The sequence below is a fragment of the Ursus arctos genome, chromosome X (genome assembly GCF_023065955.2).
Source record: "Ursus arctos isolate Adak ecotype North America chromosome X, UrsArc2.0, whole genome shotgun sequence".
NCBI classification, from domain to species: Eukaryota; Metazoa; Chordata; class Mammalia; order Carnivora; family Ursidae; genus Ursus; species Ursus arctos.
The window spans coordinates 49,112,264-49,135,602 of record NC_079873.1 but is presented as its reverse complement, the minus strand read 5'-3'; the positions used below and the strand labels follow the sequence as shown (position 1 = coordinate 49,135,602).

At 40.7% G+C, this 23,339-nt stretch overlaps 1 protein-coding gene across 4 annotated transcripts in view; it reads left to right on the top strand.

Annotated features, from left to right (window-relative positions):
- The window catches only part of ARHGEF9 (Cdc42 guanine nucleotide exchange factor 9), a 427,917-nt gene that overhangs the window by 54,159 nt on the left and 350,419 nt on the right, over nucleotides 1-23,339 (top strand). For 2 of the 4 annotated variants that reach the window (XM_048213365.2, XM_057312109.1), the window contains exons 2-3: nucleotides 12,513-14,046; nucleotides 22,813-22,957. In XM_048213365.2, coding sequence (XP_048069322.1) covers nucleotides 13,258-14,046; nucleotides 22,813-22,957 — 934 coding nt within the window. In that variant the 5' untranslated portion in view covers nucleotides 12,513-13,257. Of the gene's footprint in view, nucleotides 1-12,512; nucleotides 14,047-15,611; nucleotides 16,637-22,812; nucleotides 22,958-23,339 lie in introns of those variants that run through there. The other 2 variants (XM_048213367.2, XM_057312111.1) reach the window with 1 other exon arrangement.

The following is a 23,339-nucleotide window of genomic DNA, read 5'->3' as shown; positions in this document are numbered from 1 at the left end:
TGCTGTATTTTGTCAAACGCTTTTTCTGCATCTATTGAGAGGGTCATATGATTTTTTACTTTTTTCTTGTTGATATAGTCTATCACACTGATAGATTTGCGAATGTTGAACCACCCTTGCATCCCAGGGATGAATCCCACTTGGTCATGATGGATAATCCTTTTAATGTGCTTTTGGATCCAATAGCTAGGAGCTTGCTGAGAATTTCGGCATCCATATTGATCAGGGATATCGGGGTGTAATTCTCCTTTTTGATGGGGTCTTCGTCTGGTCTGGGGATCAAGGTAATATTGGCCTCATAGAATGCATTTGGTATATTTCCTTCTCTTTCTATATTTTGAAACAGCTTCAGGAGAATAGGTATTATTTCTTCTTTGAATGTTTGGTAGAATTCCCCAGGGAATCCTTCAGGCCCTGGAGTTTTGTTTTTTGGAAGGTTGTTAATCACTGCTTCAATCTCTTCATAATTAATTGGTCTGTTTAAAAAATTAATTTCTTCTTGTTGCAGTCTTGGTAGTTTATAAGTTTCCAGGAAGGCCTCCATCTCTTCCAGGTTGCTTAATTTATTGGCATAAAGCTGTTGATAAAAGTTTGTAATGATCCTTCCTATTTCATTGGTGTTGGCTGTGACCTTTCCCCTTTCATTCATAATTTTATTAATGTGGGTCCCTTCTCTATTCTTTTGGATAAGACTTGTCAGTGGCTTATCGATTTTATTTATTTTTTCAAAGAACCAGCTTCTAGTTCTGTTGATCTGCTCTACTGTGCTCCTGGTATCTAATTCATTGCTCTCTGCTCTAATCTTGATCCACTGCCTTCTCATGCATGGGTTAGGCCTGTTCTTCTGTTCCAGCTCCAGGTTCTTGAAGTGAGAATATAAAAACTGCATTTTAGATTTTTCTATTCTTTTGAGTGAGGCTTGGATGGCTATGTATTTTCCCCTTAGGACTTCCTTTGCAGTGTCCCATAGGTTTTGGACCATTGTGTTTTCATTCTCATTGGTTTCCATAAATTGTATAAATTGATTTTTGATTTCCTGGTTTACCGAATCATTCTTGAGCAGGATGGTTGTTAGTTTATAAGTGTTTGAGTTTCTTCTGAATTTTTCTTTGTGATTGAGTTCCAATTTCAAAGCATTGTGGTCAGCATTGTGGTCTGTGAATACTCAGAGAATAATTTCAGTCTTTTTTTTTATCGTTTGAGACCTGTTTTGTGACCCAGAACATGATCTATTCTGGAGAATGTCCCATATGCATTAGAATACAATGAGTATTCTATTGTTCTGGGGTATAGTGTTCTATAAATATCTATGAGGTCCATATGGTCTACTATGGCATTCAAAGCTCTTGCTTCTTTGTCGATTTTCTCCTTAGGTGATCTATCTATTGCTGATAATGAAGTGTTAGATCCCCTACTATTAGCGTATTTTTATCTATATGTGTCTTTATTCTAGTTAAGAGTTGGCTTGTGTATCTTGCTGCTCCCCTGTTGGGGGCATACATATTTATAATTGTCATATCCACTTGTTGGATACATCCTTTAAGAATAATATAGTGCCCTTCTGTGTCTCTAACTATAGTCTTTAGTTTAAAATCCAATCTGTCTGATATGAGAATTGCTACCCCAGCTTTCTTTTGAGGTCCATTGCCATGAAAAATGATTTTCAATTCCTTCACTATCAATCTGGATGTATCTTTAGGTTCAAAATGAGTCTCTGTTAGACAACAAATGGATGGGTCATGTCTTTTTATCCAATCTGCAACCCTGTGGCTTTTTATGGGAGCATTTAGGCCATTCACACTGAGAGTGATTATTGAGAGATATGATTTTAATGATGTTAAATTGCCTGTAACGTCTTTGTTTCCATAGATTGTAAATTTCTGTTCCGTATCACTCGAGGTCTTTTTACTTTATAGAACCCTCCTTAACATTTCTTTTGAGGCTGACTTGGCGATGACATAGTCTTTCAGTTTCTGTCGGTCTTGGAAGGTCCTTATCTCTCCATCAATTCTGAATGACAGCCTTGCTGGATAAAGGATTCTTGGCTGCATGTTTTTCTCTGAAAGAGCTTTTAAAATGCCCCCTCCATCCCTTTCTCTCATTCCAGGTCTGTGTAGACGGGTCTGACGTAATCCTAATATTCTTCCCTTTGTACGTGAGAAATTTCCTTGCCCTGGCCACTTTCAATACTATATCCTTGGATCCAATATTTCCAAATTGCACTATGATGTGACATGGTGTAGATTTGTTGTGGTTGAATTTAGGAGGGGTCCTCTCTGCCTCTTGGACATGAATGCTTGTTTCCTTTGCTAGATTGGGGGAATTTTTCAGCTCCAATTTGTTCAATTATCTCTTCTAAATCTCTCTCTTTCTCCACCCCCTCGTGGAAGCCAATAATTCTGACATGGGAATGTTTCATTGAGTCAGTAATCTCCCATAACCTATATTCTTGAGATTGGATTTTTTTGATCCACATTTTTGTTTTAGCTTTCTCTTCTACCATCCCATCCTCCAGTTCACTAATTCGTTCTTCTGCCTCATTCACTCTGGCTGTCAGAGCATCTAGTTTTGACTGCATTTGATTCATAGCATTTTTAATTTCTGCCAGATTCGTTCTCATTTCCACCCTTAGAGATTCAATATTCTCATTAATATTTTCATTAATATTTTTTTCAAGTCTACACATCATCTTGACCATTGTTACTCTGAACTCCATTTCTGATAATTTGGTTATATCCATATCCATCAGTTCTGTGGCAGAGGCCACAGGCTCATTATCTTTTCTTTGTTGGGGGGGAAAGATTTCTCCTTGTCATTCTGATGAGGAGAGTTTGTGGGGTTGCCCAGAGCCCAAATTATTGACCAGGACCCAGGCAGTGTGCTCTTGTTTTATAGGGACCTTAGGGATGTGGGCTTCTTGATTTTTCAGTCTGCCTTCTGGGGGAGGGGCCTGCCACACTGATGTTCAGGCAACCCTGTTTGGGTAAGGTGTCCCTGTCCCCTGCAAGGGAGGGTGGGGATTGGCAGAATGTGAGCTGGTATTTCCAGGCTTTTGTTCTCTGGTGACTTTCCTGGCAGTGTTCTGTGACTCTTCTGAGAGTCAGAGCAGCAGTGGCCATATCCTAGCCTCTGTCTCAGGGCAGAGAGATCACAGTCTGCTCTCCACTGAGCTCTTCTGGCCTCTTTAACTCTGTTTCCTTTAGTGCTGCTAAAAACCCTGCAGCCAGCATCCCAGCCCTGCCTTCTAGGGCTGGCATGTCTCTGTCCTTTGTGTTTCTTTTCTTTTTTTTAATATTTTTTTTATTATATTATGTTAATCACCATACGGTACATCCCTGGTTTTTTATGTAAAGTTCGATGATTCATTAGTTGCATATAACACCCAGTGCACCATGCAGTATGTGCCCTCCTTACTACCCATCACCAGCCTATCCCATTCCCCCACCCCCCCAAAGCCCTCAATTGGTGGGAATGCAAGTTGGTACAGCCACTCTGGATAACAGTGTGGAGGTCCCTTAAAAAGTTAAAAATTGAGCTACCCTATGATCCTGCAATTGCACTACTGGGTATTTACCCCAAAGATACAGACATAGTGAAGAGAAGGGCCATATGCACCCCAATGTTCATAGCAGCTCTGTCCACAATAGCTAAATCGTGGAAGGAGCCGAGATGCCCTTCAACAGATGACTGGATTTAGAAGTTGTTGTCCATATATACAATGGAATATTATTCAGCTATCAAAAAGAACGATTTCTCAACATGTGCTGCAACATGGACAGCACTGGAGGAGATAATACTAAGTGAAATAAGTCAAGCAGAGAAAGACAATTATCATATGGTTTCTCTCATCTATGGAATATAAGAACTAGGAAGATCAGTAGGAGAAGAAAGGGATAAAGAAAGGGGGATAATCAGAGGGAGGAGTCAAGCATGAGAGACTATGTCCTTTGGTTTCTAACACTGCCATCCACCAGCCACCCCCGTGCACGCTCCCGAGCTCCCTGTTTCAGTGAGGTTCGCGCACACTCCCGAGTGTAGGTTTTCAGTCTGGTCCCGCGCGTGCTCCTGAGCTCCCGGTCTTAATCTGGTTCCAGCGAGCGCTCTGGAGCTCTGGCTTTCAGTTTGGATGCACACGCCTTCCCAGGCTCACAGTGTCAGGTGCCAGTCCGCGACTCCGGCTCGCTCCCCAGTGCAGTTGGCTACTGCTTCCTGGCCCTGAGCATGGAGGCTCCCTCCCCATTCCCTTTATCTTCCGATATCTGTGCACGGATTCACGGTTCCCTGCTTCCTACCTCAATACTCAGTGCTGGAGATGTTCATTTGTAGAGATCTAGATGTATCTTCCTGTGTCTCAGGCTGATTCCATGGGTTTTCATAATGGTCTGGTATCTTTCCAGCTCGGCCAAAAATCTATACTTTCAATGCCATCCTGCTAAAAAATACAATTGCATTTTTCAAAAACTGCAGCAAACAATCTTTAATCTTTAAATTTTTATGGAACCAGAAAAGACCCTGAATCAACAAGGAAATGTTGAAAAAGAAAAACAAAGCCTGGGGCATCACAACGCCTGATCTCAAGCTATATTACAAAGCTGTGTTCACCAAGACAGGATGGTATTGGCACAAAAACAGACACATAGATTAATGGAACAGAATAGAGAGCCCACATATGGACCCTCAACTCTATGGTCAACTAATCTTTGACAAATCAGGAAAGAATATCCAATGGAAAAAAGAACAATCTCTTCAAGAAATGGTGCTGGGAAAATTGGACAGCTACATACAGAAGAATGAAACTTGACCATTCTCTCACACCATACACAAAGATAAACTCAAAATTGATGAAAGACCTCGATGTGAGTCAAGAATCCATCAATATTCTAGAGGAGAACATAGGCAGTATCCTCTCCGACATCAGCAACTTCTTTCATGACATGTCTCAAAGGCAAGGGAAGCAGCAAAATTGAACTTTTGGGGCTTCACCAAGATCAAAAGCTTCTGCACAACAAAGGAAACAGTCAACAAAACAAAGGGGCAACCCACGGAATGGGAGAAGATATTTGCAAAAGACATTACAGATAAAGGGCTAGTATCCAAGATCTATAAAGAACTTCTCAAACTCAACACCCAAAAAACAAATAATCTAATCAAAAAATGGGCAGAAGATACGAACAGAGAATTTTCCAATGAAGACACACGAATGGCTAACAGGCACATGAGAAAATGTTCAACATCATTAGCCATTAGGGAAATTCAAATCAAAAGCACAATGAGATACCACCTTACACAAGTTAGAATGGCAAAAAATAACATGGCAAGAAACAACAAATGTTGGCGAGGATGTGGAGAAAGGGGAACTGTGTTACACTGTTGGTGGGAATGCAAGTTGGTACAGACACTTTGGAAAACAGTGTGAAGGTTCCTTAAGACGTTAAAAATAGAGCTACAATGTGACCCAGCAATTGCACTACTTGGTTTTTACCTCAAAGATACAGATGTAATGAAAAGAAGGCACACATGCACCCCAATATTCATAGCAGCAATGTCCACAATAGCCTACCTGTGGAAGGAGCTGAGATGCCCTTCAACAGCTGAGTGGATAAAGAGGATGTGCTCCATGTATATAATGCAATATTACTCAGCCATCAGAAAGGATAAATAAATACCCACCAGTTGCATTGACATGGGTGGAACTGGAGGAGATTATGCTAAATGAAATAAGTCAAGCATAGAAAGACAATCATCATATGGTTTCACTTATATGTGGAACATAAAGAATAGCAGGGAGAACATTAGGAGAAGGAAGGGAAAATTGAAGGGGGTAAATCAGAGGGGGAGATGAATGATGAGAGACTACGGACTCTTGGAAACAAACTGAGGGTTTCAGAGGGGAGGGGGGATGGGTTAGCCTGCTGATGTGTATTTATGAGGGCAGGTATTGCAAAGAGCACTGGGTGTTATACGCAAACAATGAATCACGGAGCACTACATAAAAAACAATTGAAATACTGTATGGGGTCTAACATAACATAATTTAATAAAAAGGAAAATTTTAAACTGAAAGATAAATGAGTCATGAGGAAAAAACCTCAAATTCTACATACTATTTTCCCCTAGCCCTGGTGTTTTGCAGTCCTGTGTGCTCTATAAACTTTGTATTTGCCTTTCATTTCAGCTGATCTTCTGGGGAAGGGGCCTGCTGCTCTGCTTCTCATTTGTCTTTGCCTGGGTGGAGTTGCACCACCCCTTGCCATGGGGGCAGGCTCAGTGCAAGCTGCTTCTGGTTGCTTTATGTGGCTTTTGTTTCCTGAAGGCTTTCCACACCTCTTTAGAGTATGAAAATAAAAATGGCCATAACCTGATCTCCGGCTCCAGAGCTGAAAAATCCGGGTACCCTCTCATCACTAAACCCTCACGGGTAAGCAGTCTTCACTTTTGTGTGTGCCAAACGCTGCAGACTCCTGCTGTGCATGCCCACTCATCCTCCAGGGGGAAGGCAGAGGGTCGCCGCATTTCTGCCCTTTGTAAGACCCCCACACAGAGAATGGTTGCCCAATTGTACCACAGTTCACTGTTTATGGCAAACAGAGCTGAGAGGCCACTCCTCAGTTTGCTGACCCTAATTAGTTTCCCTGCTCCAATGCTTAGGAACTCTGCCAACTCAGGTACCCTCATTCTTTCTGTGACCCCAGGGATCCTGAGACTACAATGTCCTACCTAGGATTTTGCCCGGCTTCACCACCTGAGCACCTTTAAGGCAGGGATGTCTCTCACTGGAGCAAATTGTAAAGGTTCCAATTTTGCATGCTGGGGCTTTATCACTTCTTGGTAGCAGCTTATGGAGGCTTCCTCTCCCTGCTGCATATCTTCCAATATATCCCCCCAGATTCACTTCTCTGCACCTCCTACCTTGCATAAAGTGATTTCTTTTCTATTTGTAGAATTCCAGCAATTCTTTTCTTACATCTTAGGTTGAATTCATAGGTGTTCAGAATGATTTGTTGGTTATGTAGCTAAAGTCAAAGGACCAGATGAAACGAAGTCCCCTACTCTTCTGTCATTTTGCCCCCTCACTGTCTTTCATAAATGTTCTGTAGTTTTCAGAGTACAGATCATTTATCTCTTTGGTTAGGTTTCTTCCTAGGTATCTTATGGGTTTTGGTGCAATTGTAAACAGGATTGATTACTTGATATCTCTTTATTCTGCTTTATTGTTGGTGTAGAGGCATGGGACTGATTTCTGTGCATTGATTTTATATCCTGCTACTTTGCTGATTTCCTGTATCAGTTCTAGCAATTTTTTTTCGTGGAAACTCACAACTGTTATTTAACATAGTGCTGGAAGTCTTAGCCTCAGCAGTCAGACAACAAAAAGAAATAAAAGGCATCCAATTTGTCAAGTTAGAAGTAAAACCTCCACTCTTTGCAGATGACATTATACTCTATATAGAAAATCTAAAGGACTCCACCAAAAAAACTGCTAGAGCTGATAACTGAATTCAGTAAAGTCGCAGGATACAAGATCAACATACAGAAATCTGTTGCATTTACATACACCAATAATGAAGGAGCAGAAAGAAAAATCAAGGAATCAATCCTGTTTACAATTGCACCAAAAACAAGGTACCTAGGAATCAACCTAGCCAAAGAGGTCAAAGACCTCTGGTATGAAAACTATAATATACTGATGAAAGAAATTGAAGATGACACAAAGAAATGGAAAAATAGTCCATGCTCATGGATTGGAAGGACAAATATTCTTGATGACTTTTGTGGATATAATGTGGTTAAGACATTTAATCTCTTTGGGTCTAGTCTTCCTTATCTACTAAATGACAGATTAGATTAGATGAGCTCTAACTCTTCCTTTCTATTATTGGTTTCCAAAGCACTATTGTGTTTTAGGTAAGAAAGGACTATGTATGCAGCTATTTGTGCCCGGGGTGGCAGGGTGTTTACAGGAAAGGGAAACTGAAAGAGTCCTGAATTTAGCAAGGTTGCAAGATGAGCAAAATAATCAGGAAGGGCAAGCAAGCCATCTGCAACTAGAGCCTTTCAGCCTTCCCTAACCTCTGGGAATGGATCTGATGGAGATCTTGGGCCACATCTCTGCTGGTTTCCCCTGCTGGTTTGTGTTTTCATCCATCCTTCAGGCTAAGCCAGGATCTCTGTGCTCCCAGGGCTTCAGACACCAGGTGTCTCTTCTCCTTAAGACAAGAGGGACAGGCTGATGAGGATGCCACTTATCAAGGAAGCACCTCAGAGAATGTATATCAAAGTGCAATTGGTATTTCTGAAAATGGTCCAGGTTCACCATCCACTTGGGCAACTTTATGAGAGGTGGAATTTCCATCCTGATATTTGCTGAGTTAAGGCTTTATACTGAAGACTTTTGGCATGTTATCACATTGAATTCTCATACCAACTCAATGAGGGGGATTTTTTCCTCATTTTGCAGATGTAGAAACTGACACTTGGAGAGAGGAAGTGGAATGCCCAAGGTCACAGTGAGGATGTGATAGGGATGGGTTAGAAGTTTTGTGCCTATTACTCTATTATTTGAAATTAAATCTAAAATGTAGGAAGGGGTGCCTGGGTGGCTCAGTTGGTTAAACATCTGACTCTTGATTTCAGCTCAGGTGATGATCTCAGGGTTGTGAGATCAAGCCCTGTATCCAGCTCTGCACTGGGTGTGGAGCCTGCTTAAGATTCTCTCTCCCTCTCCCTCGGCCCTCCCCTCTGCTTGTGCTCACTCTCTTTCCCTCTTGAAAAAATGTGGGAAAAGATAGTCAAGTAACCTATTTTTTCTCTCTGCTGAGGAAGAACAAAGGTAAGTGGTATGAGACAGATGGAATGATTAGCTATGAGCCCAAAGGAAGCAATCCACCACGACCATTATTACCTTCTTCTTTTGTTTTTTTTTAAATATTTTTTTATTATTATGTTCAATTAGCCAGCATATAGTACATCATTCGTTTTTGATGTAGTGTTCAATGATTCATTAGTTGCGTATAACACCCAGTGCTCATCACCACACGTGCCTTCCTTAATACCCATCACCTGGTTACCCCATACCCTCACCCCTCCCTTCTGTAACCCTCAGTTTTGTTACCTTCTTCTTAAGCAGTCTTTAAAGGCCTTATTTCTTGTGCCTTGTCTTTATGAAGTGTATTATCCTATTTGTCTTTCTACAGAAAGTGAAAAATCTGAAAAGCAGCTCATACTCTACTGGAACCATTTGGGGGAAAGTGAGCATTATTCCCTCAGGTCTTGTTTACCCCAAAGCTCCATTCTCTTTTCTTTATACCACACTGTCTGGAATGAGAGAGGAGGGTCATGATCTTTAGGTGGTTTTCCAGGTTTCTTCAAGGCCTGAATCTAATCTCCTCCTCTAGAGTACTGAGCACATTGTTAGTGCCAACCATCTGCTAGCTGTGTTACTTTTGCCAAGTTTCTTAGTCTCTCAGCTTCCTCAATTGCAAAATGGAGATAATACTACCAACCTCACTGTGAAATTTTGGATGTTCAACTAATTAATACATAGTATAATGTCTGCTACATAGCAAGCATTCAATAAATGGTGATAGATGCTTAAAAAATAGAAAGTAAAACATAATCTAAGAATTGCTAATTGAGTGGTATGATATGCCAGATATTGTTATACTTGGAGGGGCAGTGTGGCTGGTGATTAAAGAACATAGGCTCTGGCATCAAATGCATCTGGTTCAAATCCTGGCTCTAACTGTGACCTTGGGTAAGCTATCTCTACTCTGAACCTTCTTTTTTGCATTTAAAATGGAGATCATTATACTATGTAGCCATGTGATGAAGATTAGTGAGATGACATATAAATATAGTGCTTAACCCAGTGCTTGGTTCAGAGTAAGTGCTAAAGACATATTACTCATTATCACCCTTATTGTGTTAGGCATTATCTCATTTAACATTCATAGCGCCTATATGGCACAGAAAGCTGATTGCAAGATTGTTTGATATTTAGGAGAACTGTGTTCAGATTTCAAGTGAACTTGGGAATAAGTGTCTGTCGACCTAAACAATTCTTGTGTCATGCAATGAATGTTACATAGGTAGAAATTAGCAATGAATCTTCTTTCATTATCCTACTTAAGGCTCCTAAGGAAGGAGTCAGATGCAGGACAGTGGGTATTGGACTTGACACTAGATGCCCAGTGTTCTCATCCTAGCACTCCCATTCATTGCCTATGGGGCCAGGAGCTTTTGACTAGATAAATGAAACATGTTTCTATTGCTTAATCTTACCTGTTTGTGGAATACTGAGTGATACAAAGCAGTTTGCTCTCCTGAGTCCCATTGTGACTATCTCTAAAATGGACTCGTAGATGCCACTCTATAGGAATGTAAAAGTATTAAACTATAGAGGACTATACATGCAAAACATTACTTAGAGCAGAGGTCAGCAAACATTCCTTGTAAAGGACCAGATAATAAATATTTTAGATATTTGAGGGCCATGCAGTTTCAATTGAAAGTACTCATTCTGCTATTGCAGCCAAAAAAAAAAAAAAAAAGCAACCACAGAAAATAAATAAAAGAATGAGTGTGACTGTGTTCTAATAAAATTTTACAAAACCAGGTGGCAGACCTTGGTTTGCTGACTACTGATTTAGATCTTCATTATTGAGCACCAACTATATGCCAGTCACCTAGCAAGCACTGAGGAAGAGCAAGGTAAATGAGACCCAGTATTTATCTTGGGAAAGCTCCCAGTTTATGGGGAAGTCAGACACATAAACAAGTAATCAAAATGCAGGATAATAAGTGCTCTATAGCAGCATGAATGGAGTTTGCTTTATGAAAAGGAGGACCCCGTTGTTGTGTGCTGTCACAATGGCTCTAATTGTCTCTTAGGAAGAGTCTTTTTGGTTTAGTGAAACATAAAATTTATCAATTAAGGTTTCACCTCATATTTCCCCCTTGTTAACCTTAATTATATCCTGAGACTCTTATATATGCTCAGACCAAATGGCATTTTTCTAAACAAAAGATACATTTTTCTTGTGTCCATCCTTAAGTCTCCCCATAGGAAATTCTGCTTTGTAGTCTTCCTTTTTGTTGGTGGATTTCCTCTAAACACTAGAGTGATGAGAGAACCAGAGGGGCACAGTAACCTGGTCTGCATATTGGGAAGCCTGGCCCTACTCTTTCATTCACTAGTTGTGTGCTGGTAGAAGTTCCCTTGACCTTCATCATCTTGACAAAGCAGCTTGAGGGGCCCAGCTAAATGGTTTCCAACATCTTTTCCAGCTCTGCTGTTGTGGTTGGTGCACAAGTACAGAGTGTACACCTGGCATGCTTTTCCTTTGAATTTTCTGTGCCTCAGTTTCATCCTGTGAAATGGTGGATCAGGCAGACTAAGGGATCCCAAAGTTCTTTTTGATTTTAAGTTGCACTTAGAGACTAAGACTGGCTCTTTTTAGGGCATATTCTTTTTCAGGATATACTTGGAGCAAATCCCAAGGGGAAGGGCTATGGCCAGATGGAAAATTAGGGAAAGTGAGAGTCCTTAGTTGAACTGCTTAATTTGGGAATGCTTTCTGTAAGCGGGTTATCAGGTACAAGTGGTCATCTCCCACCAACTTCCCTGTCCCCACCATGTCCCGCTCTGGGTCCTGGCACCAAGAATGTGGCCAGATGCCTTTTAGGAAGATTGTTCTGCTCTGGTACTACCAAATAAATTCAAGAGACAGGTAGGGCAACAGGAAGACTTGTGTATGGACCATCCTCTGTATACAAAGCCTTGATCTAGAAAGGAAGTACAGTATAATGGTTAAGGTCATGGCTTCTGGTGTCACCCTGTCTGGATTCAAACATCAACTCCATTAGTGACTGTGGAGAACCTAGGCAAATAATTTAAGGTTTCTAGACCTCAGTTGAACCATTTTTAAAATGAGGATGACAGTAGTACTCATTTCATAGGGTTGATGTGAGAAAAAAAATAAAGAACTTATGTGATGCCTCACACTTACAAATGTTAACTGTTATTATTATCATCCCGAGTTGGCCAGACAGCCTACTTGGGGAAATAGTACTTGAGGATGAGAGTTGCAGTGTGGGACAGAATTAAAGGCTCTTCCTAGCCTGGGAGGCAGGAGGACAAGGCTTTTATTCTTGGCCTGCCACTGGCTTGACATGTGTGACCTAGGTCAAGTCTCTGACCCTTTTTGGTCCTGTCATATATATATCTCAATTGTCAAGATCTGATAATAATAGCTTTAAGTTATGTCCCTCTCAAGTACATTTGCATTTAAGTAGGAATCAAAGCTTTCCTTGGTACAAAGGATAAGCTGTGATCTCCTTCAATCCTAAACTAGTGGGGTCTAAATTAATAAAGTTTTGCTTTGTAAAGGTCCTTAATGTTTGATGGCTCGGAGGTGACAATGTATATGCTATGCATTTGATCATGACAAATCTGTAAAGAGCCCTGTTTGTGGCTTTGTCTAATGTAGCTATCCTCTCTTTCTCCCATTTAGCTGGAAATAACTGGCCAGAGCTCACTCTGTGCCTTGGTGGCCCCATCCCTTGCTCTGATCATGGAGACTCTCAGCAGCTGCCGGACTGCCTCTCTTTCTAAGCTGGTGCCCAATGGTTACCTGGATCAGGTCTTCCCAGGTCACCCTGATATAGAAGCCCTGGCTAGGGAGATAGGGTTGCAGGAATCTGAACACTGTGACCAGGGTGACTTGAGTCCCAGGGAAGAGAGTGGCCAGAATAAGAAGAAAACCAAAGCCAACAAGATCTGGAATTTTGTGAGCCGCAAAAAAAGGCCCTCCAGTCAGGGGAAACGACCCCAGTCCATGATTTTACTGGAAGACCACTCCAGGCCATCAGAATTGAAAACCAAAATCACGTTACTGGATCGAATGAAGTCTTTCAAGAGGTTGAAGCCCTCAATAAGGGCCTCTAAGAATAGTCCCCCTAGGAACAGCAAGGCCCAGGAACACCAAAAACCCTCAGGTATCTACTGGATGAGGAAGGCAGAGGAAGCCATAAAGCCCTTCCGCCATTCTTATGCAGGCCACATTGAGGGCTTGGAGCCCTTCCTTTCAGGTGTGCAGAGGCCGGTGCACATTTCCAAGAAAGTGAATCAGAAAGTGCTAGCTTTTGATGACTTTGGCATTCAAGTGGAGGAAGACTCTTGGGAGGAAGAGGATCCTGAGCAGTCCAGTAGCAGCAGGCGGTCCAGGAGCTACCTGAAAAGCATGTTCCTTGGGGACCATGAAGCCCCACATACATCTGGACACTCCAGAATCCAGGAACCCAAGGCTTCCATCAAGGGCCTTACCTTGGAAGGGTGGTGTTATCAAGTTCTTCAGCAATGTGGCTGAGGTGACCCGCAAGTGGAGGGTATTCTCCCGGCAAGAGTCGCAGATGGGCCACCACCGTGAGGCTTACTTTGTCAGTGACAATAAAAGCTTCATCTTGGAGGGCACCACTTCTCAGGGCTCCTATCCTCTTGACCTGCCCTGCCAGCCCCCTGAGGCTGCACTGTGGGACAGTGCCGTTGGGAGGTGCCTGCACTGCCAACACAAGGCCTCACAGGCCTCAGACACCTTGAAAATGAGCACTGAGGGTGAGGAGATGTCAGACAAGTCCCTCACCACTTCTGCCTTGGCCTCAGCTTCGGCCTCATCAGCTATCTTTGAGTTCCAGGATGATCCAATGGCACCGAATGGCTGCAGCGGCCACTACTCTTGTGCTTTCACCAGGGAACACTCTTCTTCCAAGGAGCTCAATGAAGACAATGAGATTGTGGTCAGCTTCCTCAAGGAAAGTGACAGTCCTGGAGAGTCCCCTGGGATGGGCACCTGTGTCAGGAGGGTCACCACTGATGCTATCATGGAGAAACTAGAGGAGAAGCCTAGCGAGACGGAAGAGCAGAAGGCCTGCAGGGGGCCCAAGGGGTACAGCCAGGCAGGGCAGCCCCAGGAATCCAACTTGGGTATGGGTGCAGTGAAGGCAGAGAGTAAAGCCAGCAAGGCTTACACTGGAGTCCCCAGTATTCAGGTGAGGTGGAAGCTGGCTCTTCCAAAGTACCATTTGAAACATTCAGAACCCCCAAAGCCAGCTAAACTCCTATGCTCTCCCCACAGCCCCACCTTTCACCAGGAATATCCTGGGAGGAATTCTCCTATCAGTCAGGTGCCTGAGACTCGACTGATCCTAAAATCCTGTGCAATGTTTGCTCCTTCCTTGGACAGAATTCCTGTAGTCACACCTCAGTTCAACCTAGAACCAAAACTGAAGCTCTGGGAATGGAAGCCAAGTGACCTGGATCATTTAATGATGTCTAAGACAGCTATTTTCCTTAGGTTGTGGGACATTTCCCTGGCCTTGCAACCTTCCCCCAACCCCAGCAGGAGATGAATCCAGAGACTGGTGAAAAGGAAAGTCTCTGGGCTGAGTGTCAGGAGACCTGGATTTATGTCATAGCTCTGTGCCCTGTAGTCTGTATAACTTTGAGACAAGCCCTTTCACCTTCCTGGACCTCAGCTTCCTTATGGAGGGAAGGGTGCTGTCTTGGTGTCTTAGAGATCTCTAGGCATCTTCTGGTAACAGCACTCTGTGTTATTTGACCTGAAGAATGTAGGCCGAGGACAGCCCAATAACATTCCTCTTAGAACATTCACTGAGTGGTAGCTTTATGTCTAGTATTTTGCAGGGTGCTGTCATGTACATTGTTTTCGTTTAATTCTTAAAATAACCTTGTAAAGTGGGAGTGATTATCCTCACTTTACCAGTGAGGAAACAAGCTCAGAGAAGTTCAGTGACTCATACAAAGTCATTCACATAGTGACAAAATTTGGATTCAGATCTCACTTTTGACTTCAACTCTAGTGTTTTTGTCTAGCTCACTATACTTTTCAGGGGGTTCAATTTGAGGGGTGACAAGCAGGTGCTAGAACTATAGCAGGAGGAATGTTGAATAAACAATAGAAGGAACTTTCTGGCTTTGAGACTGAAGAATGTCTTGATAGTTGTGATGAAGTAATGAATCATGGAACTTTACATGAGAAACTTGGGATGTACTGTATGGTGACTAACATAACATAATAAAAAATTATTAAAAAAATAGTTGTGATGAGCACTGGGTGTTACGTGCAACTAATGTATCTTTGAACACTATATCAAAAACTAATGATCATAAAACAAGAATGTCTTAATAAGGGGATATGCTATAGTTTCTACAGATAATTTTAGGGTAAAGTATTTTTAAGAGAAGTTAATTACAATTCTTATTTGGGGTGGTAGGGGGTCTAGCTTGATAGTTCTCAATCAACCTCTTGTATTGTCATCTTTTACATCCCACTTTCAGAAAACTGGACCACATCATGACAGAAGCAATAGTCTTCTTTTTTTAGAGAAGGATATTAATATGTTTACAAGCATTCTCTTTCTATATTTATCATTCTTGGTAAGTTTTAAAGACACAAAAATTAGAATAATATTATTGGAAGTAAATTTAATTGCAGTGGTTTTAAAGACCAATCAAGCAAGTAAACAAACACACCTAATGACTCCATTGACTGATAGTTGCAATTTGGTACTATAAGTCAAGGTTACCAGTTGCTAGAAAAAGGGTCACAGATGAGTACATCTTACTAAGGTGCTGTGTGGAGTAGGTGCAGAGATGCCTTGTTGGTTCTTTAAAAGCACAGGCTTTGGAGTCACAAAGTCTTAAGTGTGACTTGCCTTCTAATCAGTGAAATGGGACAAAGCACTCCACACCTAAGAGGGCTGCTGTGGGGATTCAAATGAGCCAGAGTATGTAAGGTGCCTAGCCTAGCACCATTTGTGACATGTTGTAGGCATCCACAGAGTGGTAGCTGTTGTCATTATTGAGATTTGATAAATTATTAGGTGAACAATATGCAGCTAGAGAAATAATTCAAGACAGTACTATAGCAGCAGTTAGTCAATGCAGTTGAAGGAGCAGTGTCTAAGCTCAGGACACTGGCTTCTAGTCTCATTTCTACCCCTGATTTTCTTTGTGACCTTGAGACAGATCCTTCCCCTCACTCGACCTCAGTTTCTCCATACGAACCAGAGAATTTGCATCAGATAATTCCTGAAAATCTTTCCTGCCTATCTCCAGTTATTTCCTCCCAGCTAAGCCTTTAATTGTTTCTTTGAGTCCAAGGGGAGATTCTTGCTGCCCAGTGGCTTATTTCAGAATAGCTTTCATTGGCAGGTTTCCTGTGCCCTCTGCTGGTTGCTGAGAGATGCTGACTATCTTTGGAGTGTTATAACACCTTGGAGTGTTATAAACACCTCTACAGACAGGGGCTGAAGTCCAGGGAAAAAGTAAAATGGAGTGGAAAAACTGAATGTCAGGGGGCATTGATGTAGGTCAGGGGCACCATTGACCATCTGGTTCAATCGTTTCATTTTATACTGAGTCCCAAAGAAAGGAAAGGATTTACCAACACACAGAAACTGGAAGGCAAGAGGATCTGAGAGGTCTACTGTTGGCTCTGTCACAAATCCTACTAACAAACCCCCTTCTCTCTCTGGGTTTTAGCATTCTTCTCTGCTAACTGGAAATCCTCATCCTACTCTCAGGCACCTTGCAAGTCTACTGTGAAGCTAAGTTGAGGTAATGAATATAAAGACAATGTATTGTTAACTAGGAAATTCTATGTGATTGTGATTGAAAGTCTATGTGGATCATTATTAGAAAATGGAAGTGAAAAAACCTGAGTAGCAGAATGACTTAGATCCTTTTGTATTTCCCAGGGAAGCTGGGCTTTGACAGACTTCATCTAGGTTATTTGATTTGTAAGGTCTATTTATGCAACACTCCAGAGCTAAGTGGCTCCTGAAACTATAGCTGTTTTGGCCCAGATTTGGCTGTAGTCAAGCCCAGGAAGTGGTGCAGCTTCAAGAGGATGATGTCAGAAGGCAGGGTGGGATCTCTTCAGAGCTCTTTATTCGCGGAGGTTTTCAAGGGTCAACGGGGACTGTAATTTCTCTGTGGTTCACTCCTTGAATTAGGAAAATAAGGAGAGTAATACTAATGATTGTACTTAACATTTACACGGTGCTCATTATGTGCCCAGGCACTATTCTCAGCCTTTTACATATATAAGCTCATTTTACCACATAACTACCCTATGAGTCAGGGACTATCATTAAAATGAGGATGATAATAATGCCTACCTTATAGGATTGTTCACATAAGTACTTGTAACAGTGTGTGGCCAAAAATCATTGTGTAATACTGTTAACTATTTGCATTGGTTATTAAAGGCAAATACCACAGAGAGGGACTGTACCTCAAGTCTGTTATTAGCTAACACCTTAGTGAGAATTAGTAGAACACAAGTTGAGGGAGGAAGAGGAAGAATAAGCACTCTTTAGATTTGTATAGGACTTTATACTTTGCAGATTGCTTTCTCATATATAAATTGACTTGCAAAGCTATTCTAATTATAATTGTCATTATTATTATCATTATTTCCATATGACATGAGGAATTTGACTCATGCTATATGAGGAACAAGACACTGAAGTTGAAGTCAAAATGGCTAGTTTCAAAGTTCTGGCTCTTTTACTTTATTGGGTATGTGGCCTTTTTAAAAATTTAAATTCAATTAGCCAAGTTATAGTGCATCATTAGTTTTTGATGTATGTGACTTTTGATAAGTCATTTAACCACTTTGAATCTTGGTTTCCTTCATTTGTCAACTGGAAAGAAAAGTCTCCCCTCTTTCCTTCCTAGGAAAGAAAGAAAACATAGATATATTGGATACCTACTATGTGTTTTTACTTCTATTATTTTTTTACCCCCCCCCAGGGTCCCTGCTTTATTGATCTCATCACCAATCCAATTTATTATGCTTCTGCCTGCAGATGGTACTCACAACCATACTCAGAAGCAGTTAGGGCAGTGGCTATTGTCCCTGTCTCACAGCTGAAGAGAACGATCCTTGTCTAAAGATGCAAAGTGGTAGATGTGGGATCAAGACATAGGGATCCTGGCCTTTATGTCAGTGCTAGATCTATACTCTCTCTCACTACATTCTGGGGTTTCTTGAGAATTATTGACCCCAATTTCCCCATTCTCTTAGCTACTGTACATCTCAAAGCTGGTGGCGCAAACTATGGACTACAGTCAGGCTTTGCAGACCAATTTGCCAGCTATTCTGGCCTCTCTCATCTGCTCCCCCTCCCCAATCACTGACTCCTGTACTTGCTATGGGTTCAGCTTCTTTTTCCTGGTGGAGAAGCAGGGAGAGATGGGCAGGGTACTCCCTGAGTGAGCAAGGCTGCCTCCCTGCTATAGGTTCTGCTATCTAGAATGTCAGGGACATTTGACAAAAAAAGAAAGCCCAAAATGGGTATCATATCAAGATATTTCTGGACACCCAGAATTATGAAGTTGATGCTATAAGAGCTTCGGTTGTGGCAGGCAGGTAGTAAATATCCTGTAAAGACATTAGGGGCCACAGAGATTGTAACCTTAATTCAGGCTGGGCTTTAGCAAAAGTATGAATGGCTGCCTTCCACCTTTCTTTTCTTACTCTCTTCCAGCTGTGGGGGCCATTGCCCTATCCTCTAAGCTTCAAGCTGCTTAGTTCTGGCCCCTTCCCAAGTTGCAATTTCCAAAAGGCTTTGTCCTTCTGTATTGGGTAGAAATGTGTCCCTCCAAATACATCTTCAAGTCCTGATCCTCAGTAGCTGTGAATGTGATCTTATTTGGAAATAAGGTCTTTGCAGATATAATCAAGGAAAGATGAGGTCATATTGAATCCAACGACTGGTATCTTTATAAGAGGAGATTTGGACACACCGACAAAGACAGACATAGGGAAGAAGGCTATGTAATGATGGAGACAGAGATTGGAGTGACACAGTTGCAAGCTAAAGAATGCCAGAAATTGCTGGAAGGCACCAAGAGCTGGGAGGCAAAACAGTATCTTCCCTTAGAGACTTCAGAAAGAGCATGGCCCTGCTGACACCTTAATTTCAGACTTCTGGCCCGCAAAACAATCAGAAAATAAATTCTGATTGTTTTAAACCACTGAGGTTGTGGTAATTTGTTACCGCAACTTTAGGAAACTGATATGCCTTCTGCCCCTTAAACCAGATCTCTAGGTCCACATACAGTCTGGAAAGCAATCTGATTAGGCTAATTCATATGGAGATTTGTTTTCATCCTCACGGAAAAGTGTAAACCCCTACCTCTACAATGTTGCTGAAATTGGTGGACTTTCAATCATTGTGACCAGTGAGGTGGAGATGATGAGGTCATATAAAAGAAAGAGGATTTGGGGACAGGTATCCTGAAAATCTTACCACAGAGCTTGATTGCATGTTCTGTAGGTAGCTCCCCCTCCTTCTATCCAGAATCAAAATAATTCAGTGATCCAGTGCCTTCCATTACTGAACCTCAGGTTTGTTTATTTTTTTCCATCTATTCAATGAGGGGGTTACATTGTATGACCTAAAAGAGGGCTTTCAGCTCTAACAGTGTATGGGTCTATAAAACAAAGAAAATAAGTTAGGATTAGGGGAATGGTAAAAAGCAACCTTGAGTACATGTCTTAGGATTCATACAGATTTGGTACAGTCTCCTGTACCTTCCACGACTCTATTTTCAGTACTACCCAGTGAGTTTCACTGTGCATAAGGATGAATCAGCTTTGGTAGCTAGTCTCTGCCATGAGAAATTGGGTTAGCAATTGGTCAGAGACCCTTCCCTGAGTCATCCAAACTCTTAGCTGCTCCCCACATCCAATCATCTCAAAGGTGAATGATACATGTGGAAGAAACCTGTATTGTGCTCATAGTGACTTAGGAGTGTTGAGGAAGAACTTGAAGGATGTAGGTGTCCAAGAACTACTTTTATTTTGTCTAGAAAGTCAGAGTGACAGATAGACCTTACTATCTCTTATGGAGTAGCTGTGAAGACTGAATGAGATAGCATGCATAAATATACTCAGCAAGGTATCTGATACATACTAGGTGCTCCATAGATATCTCACAGATGTTAGTTTCTTTACCCCTTTTCCATTTGGAGGTCAGGATTTTGGAAAAGAAAGAAGAACTTGGGATGAAAGCACCTGGCTATGTTACTAACAAAGGAGAAGAATTGAACTTAGCTAAGATGTCCTTCTGGCAAGAAAGTTGTGTTTTTTTTTTTTTTCTGTCTCTTTGGTTCTCTATCTCTTTCACACATACACATACACTTTTTAAAGTACTTTATTATATGTTTTAATATATGTGCATTATCTAATTTTCTCACCTAGCAACTCTGCAAGGTAGGTATTATCACTATTCCTTTTATGCAGATGAGGGAACTGGGACTCAGAAAGATGAAATCATTTACCCCAGTCTCACACTGAATAAAGGTTAAAGCCTATAACAAATGCAGAATCCTTACTCCCCCTCTCCCAATACAAACCAAACACACACAAAAAATGCCCAAGAAAGGAGAAACAAAATAGATGTTTTCTTTATTTTTAAAATTAATTTTATCTTTTTATTGAGATATGATTGACATGACATTATATTAGTTTCAGGAATACAATGTAATGGTTTGATATTTGTATATAATGCAAAATGATCATCAGTTAACAGTCCAGTTAACATCTATTATCATACATAGTTACAAACTGTTTTTTTTTAAAGAGAATTTTCAAGTTCCACTCTCCTAGCCACTTTCTATCTACAGTTTCTTAAATACTTAGAGTAAGAGTAGTGTTTTATTGTCCAGGAGGCTGAAAATGCCATAGACACATTTGTAATGATACCTAATGTGAATTTCAAATAATACTTTAAATATTGAGTTTTTATTTTCAAAGCACTCTTTAAATACTTAAAAAAGAAAAAAAAAGAAAGAATACATTAAAAAGGGGTTTTTTTGCATGAAACTAAGAATTACTACATTTAAAGCACTATTCTTTTAAGTTTTTTATTTCAATTCCAGTATAGTTAACATAGTGTTCTATTAGTTTCAGATATACAATAGAGTGATTCAACAGTTTTATACATCACTACTCAGTGTTCATCATAAGTGTACTCTTAATTTCCTTCACTTATTTCACCCATCCCCCTTTCTTCCCCTCTGATATGCTTTTTTTAAATAATTTTTATTTTGTTATATTAGTCACCATACAGTACATCCCCAATTTTTGATGCAATGTTCCATGATTCATTATTTGCGTATAACACCCAGTGCACCATGCAATATGTGCCCTCCTCAATGCCCATCACCAGCCTATCCCATTCCCCCACCCCCCTCCCCTCTGAAGCCCTCAGTTTGTTTCCCAGAGTCCATAGTCTCTCATGCTCTCATGGTTCATCCCCCCTTCTGTTTACCCCCCTTCATTCTTCCCTTCCTTCTCCTACAGATCTTCTTATTTCTTATATTCCATAAATAAGTGAAACCATATGATATGCTTTATTTTAAGTGAGTACCCTCAGTTAAAGTTATTTTTCTCAACAAGAACATTTTTTTACTTGAACCATATTTCAGAATACATGGTTCTAAAACATTTCATCCAAGAAAAATAGAATACACATTTTCCTCAAGTACACACAGAAGAATCCCCTGGTTAAATCACATAAAAAGAGACATAACAAATATTACAAATTTAAGAAGACTGAAATCATATTTCCAACCATAATGGTATAAAACTAAAGCTCAACAATAAAACAAAGCTGGAAAATCTGCAATGTAAATATTAAATAATTAATATGTAAATATTAACACACCACTGCACAATCAGCCACATAACAAATCAAATGTCAAATCAAAATATGTCTTGAAACAAAAGAAAAAGAAAACACAATGTTCCAAAACCTATGGGTTGCAGCAAAAACAGATGTTAGAGTGAAATTTATGCTATAAATGCTTGTATTAAGGAAAAAAAGTTCAAAAAAACAACTTAACATTATACCCAGGGAACTAGAAAAAGTAACTTAGCTGGAATTTAGTAGAGGAAGGAAATAACAAAGAAGAATCAGAAATAGCGACCAGAATAAACAATAGCATAACATTAAAAGTAATGACCAATTTTTCCAAAAAAAGATAAAATTGACAATACTTTAACTGCATTAACTAAGAAAAAAGAGAGAGAAGACTCAGAAGCAAACTGAGAAATAGAAAAGAAAGCACTACAACAGATAACCACAGAAATACATAGTGTGATAACATTACTATATACTAACAAACCAGATAACTAGGGAAAAAAACCTAGATAATTCCTAAAAACACACAAGTTACCAAGATTGAATCATGAATCTTGAATGCAAGATATAGGAAATCTTCTTAGACCAATAACAAGAATGAAAGCTAAATTAGGAATCAAAAATCTCCCAGCACAGAAAAGCCCAAGATCACAATGGTTTCCTTGGGGAATTCTCCCAAACATTTAAAAAAAAAAATTAATGGCAATCTTTATCAAAAGTTTACAAATAATGGAATAGAGGGAACACATTAAAAATCATTCCATTAGGCCAGTACTACCCTGATACCAAAGCAGGATAAAAACAATGCAAGGACAAAAAAGTCTAGTTTGTCCTATGTTAAGTATTGCTATCCTTTCTTTAAATCAGCTGTCTGATTTTCATTTTCTCCACTGCTTGATGTCTTTTAGACTTTTGGTAGTTGGATCTTTGCTTGCATTTGTTGATGATCCATGGTAACCCTGCCTGGATTTGGGAACTGGACCAGATGATATTTCAAATTTGGAAGCTCTGCTATTTAAGCCAAGTGTTGGCCCATTTCCCACTCCCATTAACTAAACCTAATTGGTTTTCTTGCAGACTTTCCTTCCCCCAGCTGAATCATCACCAAGGACTCCACCCCACAAATTCCTCCTGGAGAAATGTCATTCTCTGCCCATTTCACAGAGCATCCCCATGGAGCTGGATCAAGTGAGCTGGAGGAGACCCAGAAAGCCTTGCACAGGTGTGCCTTTTACGTCCTGGTTTCAGTGGCAGGACAGGACAAGCAGTCCTTATGCATAGACAGGCTGTATTGACATTTACCCTCCTTCTTCCTCACGGCGCCCTCCCCATCACCCAGAGCTCTTCCTCACTGGTATCTGAAAATCCACCATTAGCAATGGCTTGGAATAGACTTTTCTCTCTCCATGCTCTTCTATTAAAATGCAAATTTCCTCATTTTGGGGACCCTTTAACTCAAAGCACTCAAATATACCATCTTCTTAAAGCCTGTTTCTTTTTTTCCCCCCAGTCCCTCTGTTCCTAACATTTTCCAGGTCTCATAAGCTCCAGTTGCTCCCTCCACCCTTTTCTCAGTGTTCTTATATACATACTTTTGGCCTCAA